At 38.8% G+C, this 17719-nt stretch overlaps 1 protein-coding gene across 8 annotated transcripts in view; it reads right to left on the bottom strand.

Annotated features, from left to right (window-relative positions):
• The window catches only part of LOC121328701 (inositol 1,4,5-trisphosphate receptor type 1), a 166723-nt gene that overhangs the window by 76705 nt on the left and 72299 nt on the right, over positions 1-17719 (bottom strand). For 5 of the 8 annotated variants that reach the window (XM_041273674.1, XM_041273673.1, XM_041273672.1 and 2 more), the window contains exons 30-38: positions 17165-17290; positions 16713-16913; positions 15561-15812; positions 14752-14877; positions 13466-13594; positions 9702-9822; positions 8915-9099; positions 4951-5099; positions 2486-2597 (exon numbers count right to left, since the gene is read on the bottom strand). In XM_041273674.1, coding sequence (XP_041129608.1) covers positions 2486-2597; positions 4951-5099; positions 8915-9099; positions 9702-9822; positions 13466-13594; positions 14752-14877; positions 15561-15812; positions 16713-16913; positions 17165-17290 — 1401 coding nt within the window. Of the gene's footprint in view, positions 1-136; positions 173-2485; positions 2598-4950; positions 5100-8914; positions 9100-9701; positions 9823-13465; positions 13595-14751; positions 14878-15560; positions 15813-16712; positions 16914-17164; positions 17291-17719 lie in introns of all 8 variants that reach the window. The other 3 variants (XM_041273670.1, XM_041273668.1, XM_041273667.1) reach the window with 1 other exon arrangement.

The following is a 17719-nucleotide window of genomic DNA, read 5'->3' on the forward strand; positions in this document are numbered from 1 at the left end:
GGCACAAGACACATTTAAACAGGTACGGCTACTTGCTGGCACAACGTAACAGGGATAACACAGTACTGGACAAGAGCATTTTAAACAAAACTACACCACGGCTAAATCACTACAATAAGACAGTAAAATTGTCAACCTCGGCCACATCCATTTCATCATCAAAGGCAATGAGCTGTGAAGAGAAGAGTTAAGAGCAAGTGTTAGTATTTGCAAGAACATGAGCAGATTAGCGATACAATGGCAGTTAATGTTTAAAAAAGGATCAATTGCCAAAAACCCTTGCTCAAAAAATAAATGAGTTAGGTCAAACATATAATATGGCATGTAAAAGGAATTTCTCAGGGCTTTAAACTAGCACGGCACCCAGTTGTGGCTTTCAGAACTTGCCTGGTAGTTGAAAAATGATCAGGTGCTATCAGAAGGCCACTAGTAACTCCCCTCAGTTTACGTCTCACCTGAATATGCAGGTTAACTAAAGATCTGTTCATGCAGCTACAAACAGGAACTCTTGGCTACTAATTATTTAAATACACTTCATTGGAGGGTAGTTTTGAAACCTAGCACTGGGTGCAGGGCTAGTGTGAGTTCCAAGCCCTGATTTACACAGAATAAGTTGGTTACTGAAAAATGATTAGTTGGAAACAGCCTGTGAAAGCAACTCAGTTCTGAGGTGCTGAACACATGCAAGTAAGAGAGTAGTTCATGCCCAATCCCAAATGTGAAGACTGTCTAATGGGCATTTCAAACAAACCTACCGAAAAGTATAAAATAGATATGAAAGCAAAGCCTCCCTTGGGACTTCTTGCATGGAAACTATGTTCCGTTTGTATATAAACCCAAGCACTGTAGGTTAGCACAAGGCACAGATGACTGTTAGAACTATAAATAACTGTGTAACAAGCTAGTTATATAACAAAGGGTATAATGATGGCATTTAAGACCCTTGCAAGTTCTCTGACTAAAATGCAGTTCCATATGGGATAGGTGAAGTCTGTACGGGTATACATTCTTCTCTCCTATCATTAAAATATGTATGGCAGAGGGTGGTTTTGACGAATCAGTTTATTTAGAACCTTATACAAAATAGGACCAAAATCAGAATTGGCTAATAATTTAACTGCACACACTTAAAGCATCTAAAACAGTTTGGGTATCTATAATGGAATTGACTTTTTTGTTTTTTAAAAGGTAGGATTGTAGTCTATTTAAAATGTAAATAGCAGCAGTATTTCAAATCCATTGAACAGTCAACCGTGTGTGCTCACAGCTAGCAGCATTTCACTATATATACACATTTATACATGCAAACCTATACACATTCATACTGCTAAAAAGTATCAAATGTTAACGTGCGCGTTTATACCAAATGTAATACCAGCTGTACAATCGCATCTGTTTTTAATAGTAGACACACTTTGCCCTTGCAAAAAAAACATCTTATTCTTTCCGGTTTCACAGACCCCGATTAGCAGCAAGTTATTTTAAGACTCCTGCTCAATCTGTGGGTGAAACCAAGCGGCTAGCTTTTCAATAGCATTGTTAAATTAGAGAGTTCACTGCCTTCCCTGAACTTTCATGTGTTGAATCAGCATGCTTACAACTGCCAGAAAGGTTCCAGAGAGTCAAATACCACCCGCTACAAACTTTGAGCCACCCACCATACCACTCAGCCATCAAAACAATCCTGACCGAGTAAATTATTAACCTAAATAAATACATTGACGGAGATCAAACAATCCAGTATTGTTGATGAATTGAAACTGAACAATTGTGTTACTTAGAGCTCTTCTGATGGCAGTATTTTCAAACAAAAAATCTTAGTGTGAGCGATCCACTGAACAACGCTGCGAGAGTCAGAATGTAAGTAGTAATGGTGAGTAGGTGTCAGTCCTGTGGTCAGTATTAGGCCATTGGTGACAAATGTATTCAAAATGTGTGCATATGACTAAATAAGGATGTGTTTAAAGCATGTGGTTTCACAAATAGCTTTGGGAGTTAAAGCTGGACAAACCTATAAAACAAAATGCAACTGGAGTTTCCAGGAGCTCAAAGATCTGTCTGCAAGGAAGACCAACAAGTGACGTGATGGTCAATTTGGCAGACGTGAGGCGAAGCAGTGTTTAAACCATTTTTATAAAAGGAAAGGAAAAAGGTCACAACTTCGCTGAATTCAGATTCCAAAAATAAATACTAGGTTGAACAGGCTTAGGAGCAACATAGGCCCCAAAACTTTAAAAGACTGTTTAAAGTTAATGACTTTTTTTAAAAGCACATCGACTAATTCAATCAAGTTTGTAGTTCACAAAACCTTTCAACTGTTTGAGAAACTATTTATGAATTCTCATTTTTCAAGAGCAAAAGTCCTTAAAGTTTCATTAATAGAGAAACATTTAATTAAAATACATATTTAAACAAAATACACATGGTTGAATATGCATGTGCATTTGAAATTCCACGCACACACACACACAGGCAGTGCCAATACCTTCTCTCCATAGCCCCGATCTTTGGTCATCATCTCTCGGAGGGTTTGTAACACTTTAATGCACAATTTCTCTTCATTCTCCTCAAGCAGCTGTTTTGTATGTTTGATCAGCCTGCAAAAACATGAGATAAACTGATTCACAAAAAGCACCTCTAAACCAGACTTCTCTTTCTGTACCTTACTAACAGTGCATCACAAATTGTACAGTAAATTAATTTTAGGGGGATGTTTGTAACACGGTAGTGTAGAATCTGATGCATGCAAGAATATTGTAAAGTGACAACTGGTACTGAATCAGATACTAAATTTCCAGACAGAGCACAGGAATACTACACTATCGCATTACTACAATATGTTGCTCATGTACAGCAAACTGCTCATGTACAGTAGAGACTGATCCACAAATACTAAAAAACTTAGTCCAAAGTGTAGAAATACTAAAAAAGTTAACATTGTTTCTTTTTATCTGTATATTGAAAACACAATATTTAAATGGACAATTGCAAGTAAAGCAAAACCTAGTACTATACAGTGTTCCCTCTATCACTAAACCTAGTCAGTTCACTGTTAGGCCATGTTGACAGTACATTGCAAATCGTTCTATTTTCTGTATAATGGCCTTCACAGATTACAATATTTCACGTTTGATTTTAGTTCAGTCCCTTTAAAAGCGATATTAAATTGCTTAGGTAAAATGTCTTATGATTAAAAGTTTGATGAAACTGTTGTAGTCTAATTCTGCCCACATTGGCATTGTTGCCTAAAGCAAACTGCTCTCCTTTTCTTGTGTTAAACAATTTTACATTAATTTAGATTAAGCACATTTCAGATTACAATGGTATAGCTGCAACCAAACTGAAGCCTACAGCACAGGAAGCGATTTGACACAAGGTTCAATTGTAGTATTTGAAAAGCCACAATCTCCTATTGTGTCAAAGATCGTATTAGATCTTATTAGTTCTACCCCCCCAGAAGTTAGGCTAGAACTAATAAGAGCTGTAACACAGCACATACAAGCATATAGAAACTCAAGCATTTGTTTCTCTTAATCAGAAATCCCAAGCTAGGAAAAAACAGCTGAACTTAAGATGCACCATTTTCTTACTAATTAGTAACAATCTGAGGAATAAAAAAAGGCCACTTTAGAATGTTTTAAACCATTAGATGCTAAATTCTAATCAACTCCAACAGAAAGATTATTAGAGAAAAAAAAGTCAATCACAGCACTCATAACAAGTTTAGCTTATTTAATCTTACTTGCAAATACATTTTTTTTTTTTTTTTTTATTTGCTTATTTTTGTAATTGTTTTCAGAGGGGAACTATTTTAGTTCACAAAAAAAAAAACCAAAATTACGAGACTCCACACCCATAGTGTCTGGTGCACTGTGACACCACAGTCAGTCACCCGCCTCATACAGACACACGTGGCCCAGGAAGCATGAGTGAGCTTTTCTCATGGGTACAGTCTGCACAGGAGGTCAAGCAATATAACAAGTACTGCAGAGTACAGTGACTTTACAGGGCAAAGCTACTGATCACAATAGCCAACAAAGTTGAGTCATATACCCAAAAATTCACATGAAGGGTGGTGGCTGTCACTGTGTATGTGCACCTATTCAGAACTCAGCCAGCTTCATGAACTCCACATCTCCAGGGTTAGAGCTTTTGCTCTGTAGCTTATAAAGGCCAAAGAGGACGCATGGCAATTATGTTCACATTGCAGTAAAGTGGCGCACATTGCTTGTCCACATTTAACAGTCTGGGTATTTTGACAAGGGAAATCTGTCAAAGTACAAAACATGTGCTTAAAAACAATGTGCTTGAATTTCACTTCTCTCACTGTAAAATGATTTGCCTCATTCCATCAAGATATACAGTTTTTAGCAACCAGATTTTTCACCCGATTATGTTTTGTAATACAGGTTTTTGTTGCATCCAACAAGCCTATTTAGCCTAGCTGTTGACAGAAAAAATGAACATACTTGGTTTGTTCCATTAATTAAAAACACATGGGAAGTACCTTTTACACTCAATTCCATCTCGGCCTCAGAAAGGCATGAACGGAGTTTGACCTTCTATTAGGACACAGATGGGTTCCTGTGCAGGTGTCACTTTTGAAAATGCTCATTGACATAGCAGGACTAGACCAGGTGCAGTTTATTGTGGTATAGTTAGTACAGCTGACTGTCGGTCATTAGGTAGTTGCATCAAACTGCCAATTAGTCATCCAAGTCTATTTTACATTGTATTCAGGTACGAAAGCTGCAACTGGGGGCATTGTAGATGTATTGTTCCATGATGTACGATTGGTAATACATGAGAAGACACGTAATGACACATTTTCCTTAAATCCAATGTTATAAAAAATAAATAAAAACAACACATACACACCACAGGATTTGGTGTAGCTGCAATTGCTGTAAGATACATTTATACCCCCTCCCACCCCCTGCGAGGACCTACTTGCAGATGAAGCCTCCGCTCTCACACTTCCTCCTGGCATCTGTATTCTCTGGGAACAGCAGCTCTGGCCGATGTAGGACATCCACCAGCACGGAGAGCTCAGCCTGGACCAGGGGCCGCAGCCGGTCCTCCAGCGCAGATACGATATCCTGAAACACAACCCCAATCAATTCTACAGCCCAGCCTTCCATCAACTAATCAATTCCACAACCCAAACAGGTTACACTATGTAACACAATTTTTGTATTTACAGTATAATCATAAATCTCGAAAAACTACTCACTTCTAAATCTTTTGTAGTCATTTTTGTATTACTTTAGTATAAATACATGTTAATTTGGATTCATATGTTGTTTTTTTCTGACTATGTGAACGAAAAGACACACATTTGCCCGTTTTCCCATTGGAAATCGTGATATTTTGAAATATCACTGTCCTGGTCACAAAAGCAAAGTTTGTGGGGAATAGACATTTTCTACACTTTTGAGGCATAAGCAATTAGGAAATAACACTTACTACCCAGGAACAAAAAAAAAAAAAAGTTGTTATACGGTGTTATGAGCCAATCTGTCCCATAGCCCAACCAACATTATCAACATGGCAGTCACGTTGGAGCTTAAAAGGCCAAAACCATTGGTTTTATTCAGCTTTATACAAAATCAGAAGAATGCAGAAGGCCATGCTTCTACTTGAAATCAGTTGTGTTCCGTTTCTATCTACAGCAGACAGATAAAAAGGGGAATAATTGACTGCTGTTGATTTAAACTGTCAGGGAAAGGTTGAAGCTAGATGAAGGAATTTATAAAATGAGAATGGCACAAGAACAAAAACCATGTGAATTGACTTGTGTGCTGCAGGGAAGAGGAACCAGTTTAATATAAAACGAGGGGGGACTGGAGACTGGATTCAAGACTGAAGATGGAAAGAGTGGTAGACAGTCCCAGTTTGACATTGAAACAAGTTTAAGTACGAGTTTTTACAGACATGGTTTAGAAACTTCCAAGTACTTTTCAAGTAGGTTCTGAAAGTTTCCATTTTCTTAGGCTCATTTAAATGTTAGAGGAAACAGGTCTGTGGAAACAGATTCGACCCACTTAAACCAACTGCTTTCCAATAGGGCTCTGAACCTTGGCCCCATCAGATTTCCAACCGTTTCAAAAGGTTTTGTAATTGTTAATGCATGAATAACATTGATTATATGGCTACATATACTTGGTGTGGCCATTAAAACAGTCAATTAAAATAAAAATCTATCAAATGCACAGCTAGCTCAAGTGTTCAGATTAATTTCACATTCAGGAAGGGAGGAGGGAAGACAGATGATAGGCTATAGGCCAGATTGCACAAGAACAAGTCTAAGAAAGACTTTGCTTGTATCTTATCTCGCACTATTATGAGATTGGGAATAAGTGTGTATATATCACACACACTTATTCCCAATCTCATAATAGTGCGAGATAAGATACACACACACGACACACACACACACACATACCACCCTATATCTATACATCTATATTTGGTTATCAGAGGCTTTATCTACAGACTTATTCTAATAAGCTCAAGAGCTTGTCTCAATGCTGGTGACAAAGTTTTAAATAAACAGTAGATTCAAGTTCAGAACTATTTAGACAGTCAAGCAAATTTCATTTCAACACTAGTCTAAATCTGTTCCAAAGCAATGATTTTGCCAGGCAAAATCCCACTTTGGCACAAGGTTTGAGTCAGTGAGATTGATCTTCCTCCTTTTCATGTAAACTATAGTTGATCTGTAACCACATATGCAATTGAGTGTTAAAATGCAGTTTTCAAGTGTTGATTACTGCAATGAGTGCCATTATGGCAACTGACTACAACCACCATGATGTTCAGCATAAGGGTCTAGCCAATGAGAATCCTCATGGACCATGTCTGAGCCAATCAGTAATGCTCAAGGAAGCTGGAGAAAGATCAGTTTATTTGAAGGACTTCAATTACGTTTCATTTTCAAAAGGTTTTATCTTTCACATACTTGAAGCCCAGCATAACAAGTGCTTTTATATACATTCATGTAGATGAGACTACATGTGGACAATGTTTGTGCTTGACTTGCATATCTGACACCTGGAAAATAAAATCCACCAAAAATTGGTTAACTCAATTGATCTTGACTGCAAATCTGAATTCCCATTGGAGCTGAGCAGGTTCTTAATGTTCAATAAAATCTCTCTCCCTGGGTGCAAGTGCTAATTTCAAAACACAATATTGTCATACACATTTCAGAGGATTTGAGTTCTGATACTCCGTTACCTCAGTACTGTTAACAGACCTGACATTCTCCACTCAGGGGAATAGGATTTAGCAGTTGTCTCACTCCCTTTAACTTGTTTTATATTTCAGCATGGTGTTTTAGAACTAGTCAGTTATTGCAACTGAAACACGTACAGTCATCGAGTTCAAGCTCATAACCACATGAACAGTTTGTCAAATGAACAGACAACCCAGAAATGTCTTTGCAAACGTGTCGCACACAAAACACATGTTCTCAATAAAGCTGCAGCTAGTAAAATTACAGATAACAAATGTATGATGCTGGGCACCAATATTGCATCACACTACATTTCAGACCACCTTCTTCGCATTAAAATGTGCGTGGAAATGCATGATGCCATACAAAGATGATTAGAAACGCCAATGTTAATGGCTGACAAAAACCTAGAGATGCAATATCCTCAGCAACTTCTATAAAAACCCCAAAACAGTATAAACCAAGTTACATGCAGGAAAGATGCAAGAACATGCAAGAGGACTAAAAAATACCCCAGTGTGAAGGAGATCTTCTACCACAAAACAGTGAACTCTAGAAAAGGAATATAACAAAAAGATGAAGACATGTCAGAAAAAAAAAAGCTTGTCACAGTGGTTACAAATCAACATGCTACAAAATAGGTGGTGGTGCTTTTCAACTGCAGGCCCTTGCTTAACCATTCGAAATATTCTGGTCATTTAAAGACAGTTTTGCTTTCTTTTGCAGATTTAACTACACAATATTTTATCTGCGAGATATTTTGCAAGTGTGTAGGGAATTGGTGACCGCACCTTTGTGTCTGGTTGCAGTATAGGAAATAGCATGCTGCAGTGGCATGGCAGTTTTTCTACTGCAATCAAGTAAGCTGCAGTACATTTAAATGTTGAATGCTAAATGTTTCCTAATTACATTCATTTATAGGAGTTCTATGTCACCTTAAAATGGTCAGACAGAGAAAAAAAAACACATTTACTGTTTATTATGGCAACTTATTTACCATGCCTGCTTCTTTGGCTGACATCAAGAGATAACTAGCTCAATTAAAATCATCCTCAGACTCCTGAAGGAAATGTAATATATCTGGGATAGATGCGGCTGCTAAAGAAGATGCAGCAAAACAATAAATCTCTGTTAGCTCAAAACTTTTGACCTTTTGCCGAGTTTCAGTCCTTCATTATAATTACTCTCTTGAGTTTTCATGTAATTTTGTTAATGACACGTGCAAAACACAAAAGTATATTTTTATTTCATTGCTCTTGTTAAATTTCTTGAATGCAGCGTTTTATGTTAAAGCTACATTTTTAGTCAACCGTACTCTCACAACTTTGGTCACCATCACAACTGCTGCATGAAACTGGGGTTATTGTATTCTGTTGGACTGCCAGGCATTTATATTCAATCAGATTGTCATCTCCCTCACACTTCAGTTTAAAACATGCACTATGGAAGCTCTTTTTCCCTTTATAGACCAATGTCACAAAATATTTAGAAATATTGACACACTGTTCTGTATGGAACTGCTGCGGCCAGAATGGCCGCGAATAGGACATACACTGAGAGGAACTGCGTGAATTGATAAGGGCACCCGTGGCAATTGCCACATTATTGCCGTTATTTTGAGCCCTGAGACTGTGTGAAACATTGGCAATCTAGAGCAGCTCTTGGCTCCCTCGTTACCTGTAGCCGCTCTATGATGTTCCTGTAATCCTTGCAGACAGGCAGGACTGAGTCTCGTCGGGATGCGTTGCGCGCAGACATCCTCCAGCTCAGAGCCGTCTTCTGAACGATGTTGTGGGATTTCAGGAACAGGTTGTTCACCTGGCTGTCCAAGTCCACTGGGATAGCAATGGCTCGGCTTTTAGCTGGTAAAGGAGACACACAAAAGCATTAAAAAAAAAAAAAAAAAACTAGGAAACTGGTTCAATTGGACTTGCAGTAAATGCCGTGTTGCTACTCAAACGTTTTACTTAACTTCGACCTTGCTTTTAATTAAACTATACAATACATGCACTTAAAATGGATGTAGCTTAATTTCTCTACCATCCCATTCTGTTTCATGATTTTTATAATTATTCTAAATGGTTCTTACTGCCATTCCTCATGTTTATTTTTTTCTAAAAGGGGAGTATAAAGGTGCTTTCACCAGCGCTCAGGGGCTTATAGCCTATGTTAATATTTCCATGGCAGAGCGACAAGTAGCTCCTGAACTCAGTTGAAGCACTGGAACTCTGACAACAACAAAAAAAATTCTGAAGGTACCTACTGTACTTTTTGAAAGTATGATTATCACACACTCAAGAACTGACATTAAATTTCATTGTCCCCCAATGTTATTCAGGTAGAGGCCTGGCAGTTCAAGCAGGGTTAATTCAAATTTTTTTTTTTTTTGGGGGGGGGGGGGGGGGGGGGGGGGGGGCTGAAAAGCAAAGGAGATTGCCACTCAGCACTGGAAGACTATCCTTACCTACATCAGAGAGCACCTTAATACAGCTCTCCACAGAGCCCTTCTGCACTGGCAGCAGCCAGTTACAGTGGTACACCCTGAACACTCCCTGCAAGAGCTGGACAAACACTGGCTGGCGGGTCTGAGGAGAGAAGAGAAGCAAGTGAGTGCTCACTGGCATTCTGTATGCAAGTCATCTGGGAAATGCACTTCACAAAAGCTGCCCTTCATTACTTGGAAGATACAGAACTCCACTGATTGGTTAATGAAAAACAGCGGTGGGGTGGAGTCAGGAACCAACTAGGAGCTAGCTTTGAGCTCAAAATACAGACTCCATCTTAGACCTGTCCAGGGCTACAAGCAAGCAGAGAGAGAGAGAGAGAGTGTGTCTGTATTTATTTAAATTAATCTACATTAACTGCAAACAGAGCTAACATTTTTTTAAATAGAACATCTGAAATATTTACTACTGTACTAATCACAAAAACTACACCACTAAAACACAACAGCAAATTAATGATCACAAATTCATTTTAGAACACATGGGAAATTACAGAAAATAAATCAGCAGAGATTTAAATGATATTTAATTACCACTTGCTAAGCAGATCCATAATTTAACTGTAAAACACTAAGTGGTCAAGCAATATTACTTTGTCAGTTGTAATGTTCAAAAAGCAAAAAAAAAAAATTGAGTGGCTTAAGATAGTCAAACTGATAATGAAAGCATTCCAAGACAATCTCAGTGCTATCGATAGGGCTGAATGTGTTTCACACAAAAAATGCTTGCGAGTAAGAACCAACTAGGGAAAAAGTGAAATAAGAGTTAACAGGATTTAAGGAGGAGATCGATTAGAAAAATAATTACATTCATTAATTGATGATCGGCAATTGGTGGGGTTTTTTGTTTTGTTTCTTTTTAGCAAAACAAAAAAAATACAAAATCATCTTTTGATTTAACTAGAGCCATTTATGCAACGTTTTGTGTGAAGAATTTCACGATGCCTCAGTATTTCATTCCAAATGTCCTTTGGTGGAACTCAGGGCTGTGTAATGTCAATCCAGGAACACTGAAAACACCCACAATGGTGCAGCCCATAGTGGAGTAACACCACCTTTCTCCATTTTCTTTCCATATCAGTGCAAACTGGTCAACCAAAAAATAACCCTTCCACAATGTACCCACAGAAAAATTCCCATATTTCCGTGTGACTAAATGATTTCTCTAAAATCCACAAAAAACAAACTTAGGGGAGAAGGATTTAACACACCATTTTACTTCAAACAAATAGATGCAATATAGACGTACATTTCACATTCCCCCAAATACCTGAGAGAGAGAGAGAGCCGTATGCTCACTTTTGATCTAGTACAAGTGCAGGGGATGCAGAGGACAACCTGAACAATGACACAAGGCAGTCTTTTAACCCAGGCACAATCCTGGCATTCAAATGCCCTTTGCAATCCAGCACTGATACCAGTTCATTACCATGCTGGTCGTGACAACTCCAAAACCACACCTATGTGCACAAAACCATAGCAGTTACTGTGTTAACACACTCCAAATACCTTGGTTATTTTTTCCAAAATAGTAGCCTGTTGCAAAGAAGACAAAAAAAAGGATTACAAAAGGAGGCATTTGTAACAGTCTTTAAAAGGGAAGTGCTGCAGGGAAGAGGAACCAGTTTAATATAAAACGAGGGGGGCTTATTTTCAAAGTGCAAAGGTAAATTCTGAGATAATGTGAATGGAATAAAATTGCTGGCCACTACTCTGAACAATTACAAAACTTCCTTCTTGCAACTAAATAAATTAATTGTATCAGGGTTGCGTTGGGGTTAATGGAAGGTCACATTTACACGACGAACCAGTTGCATTTGTTCATTTTGCTAAATATTCAGTCAGTTTATGGCCGCAGTACAGCAGTAAAATTTTAGCCCACTGGATGAGGAAAATTTGCTTCCAATCAGCTTTTAATGCCTGTACAAATACTTCCTAAAGGCAACAGAGTATCATCATTCCATTATTTTATCCATGAGAACTTCTTTGCACCTGCTTTAAAATCCTTGATGGTTCACATGCCAATTTAAACTCACTTTATTAAACGGGGGGAGGGAATTACTGGCTGGTGAGAGCAGGTAATGAGCTCAGTAATTAGCTTTTTAAAAGACAACTGTGGAAACTGTACAATAAGCCTCAACATTGACACAGAGGAGATGCAGTACTGCACATAGAAGTCACTTTCATAGTCACCTGCAGGTAGTTCAGAGGTAGTTCCAGTCAGTTAATAAATATGGCATGATTAAGAACAATGTTACATTCCAATACTGTGTGTGGGAGGAGGAAATTGGTCTACAGATTCTGGGCACGATTTCATGTTCCGGAACTCTAACCCCCTCATAAAATCGGTTCCCAGAATTTCAATGATGCAGCTTCTCTGTTTTCTTTATACAAGTAAAAGCACTCCAATGGAAAGGATTGGACACTTGAAGCCTGTACAAGCAAACCTTATATTTCAAAGTCACTTAGATAAATCCAAATTGAGCATGCGGGGAAAGTAAAGATTACAGCAATTTAGTTATGTGCCAACAAAGGCAAACATATTGGGAAGGGGGGAGGAGGGGGGGGACCCTGCTCCAGATCTGACGTAAACCAGCTCGTTAAGTTCTTTAACCAGGAAATAGCACAAGCAGCAGTGTGCAAATCTATCAGAACATCCCATTGCTTTTGATTTGCTGTGCATATGGAATCAAACCACTAACTGAATAGAGGAAGTCAGGAGCACATATAAAAGGTCTTCACAGGCAGCAAGTCACTACATTGTTACACAAACAAATGTATTGTAATGATCTTGAATTTGTTAAATGTTTACAATGACAAATTACCTTTATATAACTAGAAACATAAAAAAGGTTATATGGCAACTATTCTAGGGACTTGAGTATAACGTGTCACGTACTCACATACTGGTTACAATGAAAGACCTGTAGGAAAACATGAAAACCTCTTCGAAGTGAGAATAAGACTGGAGTGGGGAGAAGTGATGGGGGTCACTTGGCAAAGACTATAAAATACAGCAATGTCAATCCTGTTAACATTACCCTCCGCTTACACCACATTGAAAATGTCTGGCCAGATGTAATGGGAGTCAACGGGGACAAGCTCCTGATAAAATAACTGTGGTTATTATCACACCGGTTGATACCACTCACTGGTATTTTACCAAGTTTTTTGGTGAAATCCTAGACAGTCAACTTCACTTATTGCAAACATTTAAGTGATATTAAACTGATTTACAATTTGAGTGATATTAAACATTGACTGATTTACAGCATTAAAAGTAGGAAGAAAATTCTCTGAACAATTTAACTGCTCCCTTCTAATTCTTGCTAGTTTTAAACCTTTACAATTTGTGTATTACTCTCGGAAAATTAGTCTACAGAAGGAAGGATGTGCAAGTCTTGTTTGCCACCACCACCCCAGACAAAAACGACATTACCTGAACACTCAGGCCACTATAAACCTCAAAGACTTCAAAACACCAAAAGCACAGAATGGATATAGATTATGCACAAAACATGTCTCTTATGAGCTTCCTTTAACACAAGAAGCCATTCAGTGAAAATCAGTTCAAAACACATTAACACAATTTGATTAGTAATTCAAACAAATACACTGCCAACCAAGCATGCATTGAGGGCATGGAGCTGCTAATGTTCCTGATGCACCAGAACAACATCAAGGACAAACAAACCCTGTGTGCTTTACGTTCCTCGCAGGATTACCTGTAAACTTGTACTCTGGTCCGAGAACGGGGAGCTGAAGAAAGTAGTGACAATGCTCATCACAGTCTCAGTCACGTATCTCTCCAGAATGGTGTCGGCGTGTTTCCGGTCGCTTGTATTGTTGCAGACCTAGCATTTAAAATTACATGAGATACCACTTTTAGCAAAGATTTAATGTAAATCTGGTTTGAATGAGGTTAATATCTTAGAATTAAAATAAAAAGCAAAATGCATATTTTTTTATAAACACCCCCCCATATATATATAAACCTATGTTCATACAGAATTGGTTACCACTCTAGAAAGACTAAAAATATAATAGAGCGATCTCGATGAGTCTTCCATCAAGTCTAGATAACTTATATCAGCAGGCAAACCCAAGCTACAGAGGTTGCCCAGCTGCTGCACCCTGGATGACCCAACTTCCTGCTATTCAATGTTCTGGTTTTATATGGACCAGTGTCCACTAAACTGGTTCAGTGACAGACTAGTGCAAGGATGGACAACCGGCTCTTTTGTGGTCAAAATGCAGCTCTTCGAACTTCCCATATATTTCATTACACAATGAATAACTTACTTTTTTTTTGTGTATTATTTACACAATAAACCTCCGAGTTTTACCCCCCCCCCCCCCCCCCCCCATCTCAGACCTAAGTAGTGACAGTGAACTACAGCTGCATTCAGAACACCAACAATGTGCGTAGTAAAGAATGCCAAAAGTAACACTGAGTATAGATCCTGTCTGTATGTGGTATAAGAATATAAACAATAGTTAGCTACTCGTCCAAATAAGAAACAAAACTATGCTTTTATATATAGTGAAAATGCATTTGTTTGTATATCAATATTACATATGTACTGGAAAAAATAAGTCCGCTTCATTTAATAGTGCGTGTGTGAGATAGTAATTGTAGTAAAACATATCAGGGAAATGCTAAATTAAGCACTTTTTTAAAAAGTTAGTGGCTCTGTCACAGTACATTTTATTTTGTTGGTTCTTGGTCTGTGAAAGGTTGGCCAACCCTGGACTACAGAAATATTGAACTTTGAGGAAGCCACTGAACACAAAGACAAAGGCAGATAAACAATCCATCTATTTAATGTCGATCCTATGGTGGTTTGAACATTTGGAATTCTTTAGCGAGAGCTACACTCAGCTGAAGTAGTTGCTGTGAATAGGTTCCAATGAGGACGTGACAGGTAACGCCCCTGAAAGACTTCAGCTTCTACATGCTAGATGCCCTTTCTCCTTATTCAAAAACTGCAAATCAAAACCCCAGACTTACCCGACAGATATCCAGCAGGAAGTTCTCAAAGAGCTTCCACATGTGGTTACTCGTGTAAATCTCCTTCATTTCCACTTCTGTGTCGACATAGCAGTGATTCAGGAAGTTAACGTAGGCTACCTTCACCTGCAGAGAAAACAACAATACCACAGCAAGTCATCCATTTCATTTACACTTACTGCATTAACTTGACATGGAAGGGTTTCTATATAAAACCACCACCAAAAGTAATACTGGTTTATTATTTGAAAAGCTTGTTGTTCTGGCTGGTTATGATTGTGGAAGGAGTTTTAATCCTTGAACACTTACAGGCTACTGATAAAAATGACATACAATCAACATACCATTTAACATTAAACTGAACGTTCAGATTTAGATTTGTAAATACTAGTGCGTGACTAGGTTCACAATAATATGTACCTTAATATGAATTAGGATACGTTACCAGTTCATTCATAAGAAAAAAAAACTTTCAAAATATTACCAGTATAAAGTCCAAAAATGTAAACTAAAAAAAAAGTCATGATATTTTAACCATGTGAGCTATCCAGTACAAACCCATTTTAAAATTCACACAATGGCTGACATTTATTTTACCTGCAATTTTTACAGTACCTTATCCTCTGAAAGTTATTTACAATGAAACGTATAATTGTTCTAAATTTAGAAATATTAAAAAAGAAATTAAGTTCAATGACAAATGTTTCAACAAGGTCTTTTTCAAAGTCTTCAAAGCATTTTTGATTAAAACACATGTTGCATTACAAACCCGAGTCCTAGCTGCAGCAGTACAGTGTGTGCAAGCTTACTTCAGGGATGCAGTCCTCATGCGTCACCACCCGGACGATGTCATCCAGAGGCAGCAGCGAGTTGCACTTTATCTCCGTGTACACGTTCTTGCCCTCCGTGCACACAGCCAGCAGCTCCACCAGGTGAATGTGGTATATCAGGGAGCTGTTCACATCCATCCTGTCCCGCTCAGAGCGCATCATCTGGACCAGAGTCTGGAAGGAGGCTCGGTCGTTGTAAAAGACCAAGACGTCCTCTCCTGCATTCACAAGCTGAGACACCAATAAATGAGTAGGGCTTCAAAATTGGAGTGAGAAACGCAGAAGTAGCTCGCAGGCATAAATGACTCCTTTAGATTTACATAAATCAATAAATATTAATGGTATTTTCACATGGATTATGAAGGTATAGTGCTAAAACACTCCTCTTCCTCTGTACACCATCTGATCCATGTGACTTGGGACCTTGCATTGGCATCCCTCAGCTGCTCAACCCTTAGCAGTCCATCCACTGAAGCTATTTCGCAATGACAATTTGCATGGCTAGTAACTGCCGTTTACAGTTTGTTCTTCATTACCAAATTTACTCAAATCAGAAAGCTTAGTTCTTTAAAGAACAACTTGGTACGTACCTGAAATATCAGTTATCTATAAACTATTCTTGTGGTTAGAATCACTTTGTATATCCTATTTTCAATACACTGGTGACACTTAAAGCAGCCCTGTGGCCTCCATAGAGCTCACAATCATGTCTAATCCTGAAATACAGCCAAGTTCCTCTTTTACACTCAGAAATGCAAGCGCGGATGTCAGCAAGCTACAAGCCTCTGGACAGGTGTCTGCTTGAGCTCACCAGACACCTGGCCAGTAGGGTGCGCTGTTAAATGATGAGGAGAAACAGTGCCAGGCAGTTATGCCTCTAACTCCCATGGGAACGCCAGAGTCTGTTGAATCCCCAGCAAAGACCAGACTGCACAGGACACAAACCCAAGCTCCCCAAAATGTATGGACTCGCCCAGCAAACCATGCAGCCATGTTTTTACCAGGTGAGCCACTTAATAACATGACTTCGCCAAGACATGGGGGGGGGGGGGGGGGGGGGGACTTAGCCTTGTGAGATGAAGTGCATTGGTAGACTGTCAGTCTGCCCTGTATCATATTTACATCACTGACCTCAGCCATGACTATATCCTGGCACTTCTTGATAAACTTTCCCTCCGCCTTGACGATGGTTTGAAGGAATTTGAGATACTGGACGTTCCTGCCATGAGTCTCGATGCAGTGTACAAAGTGCTGGACCACCCGCTCATTGATCTCACTGCACAGCTGGAAGTTGTTCATGAAGATGTGCTGCATGGTCACAGCCTCAAGAATCTGACAAAACAGATTGTTTGGATATTTTTATTTCACACATCACAGATAAATGAACTATGTAATTCTCTCCCTCCTAGAGCTATCATCATGAAGTAAAATATGACGTGCATTCACTGTATCCATTTGTAAAAATGTGTGACATGGACAGGGTATCCCCCCCACCCCTTTAGAGTCAATTTACACTCTATTCAAGAGACCCAATCCTGCAGTGAAAGCAGCAATTCCCCTTTCCAGAGCACAGCGCCCCTTACCCCTGGGTTCATGAAGAGGTTGATGTGCTTGTGGAGCAGGACCTGGTTCTGCTGATTCCCAGCACAGAAATTCTGAAGGAACTCATGAGCCAGCTTCATGATCTCCTGCATCCGGGTATCTTCCCCCTACACATATCAGATCAGTTACTGAGCTTTTAACCCTGGCAAAGCAGACTCTCCCCTTACTGGACAGGTTCATCTTTGAACCTCCTTGTACACAGTCATGGATAAATGTGTTGACACTGGGCTTTTTTCACAAGTCTGTTTATGAGGTTGATTTCTACAGAGCAGTTTTAGACGGTTGGTAATCATGATTTGCATCCACAGAACCTACTGGCATTTATTTCTATCGTAGGTTCATTAGACAAGTTCCAAATTTGGGAGGTAAGAGTATGAATAAATGAAGTACCACTGAGTAGGGTCAGGTATTCTTGAGAAAGATTGATATTAATGCAAAAAGCACATTTCACTCCTTTAAACAATATTTCATTTAAAACAATCATGCAATATATGCTACACCATTTACCTGGGAACAACCAAAAAATACACATATGT

The sequence above is a fragment of the Polyodon spathula genome, chromosome 16, assembly GCF_017654505.1.
Source record: "Polyodon spathula isolate WHYD16114869_AA chromosome 16, ASM1765450v1, whole genome shotgun sequence".
In the NCBI taxonomy this organism is placed as follows: Eukaryota; Metazoa; Chordata; class Actinopteri; order Acipenseriformes; family Polyodontidae; genus Polyodon; species Polyodon spathula.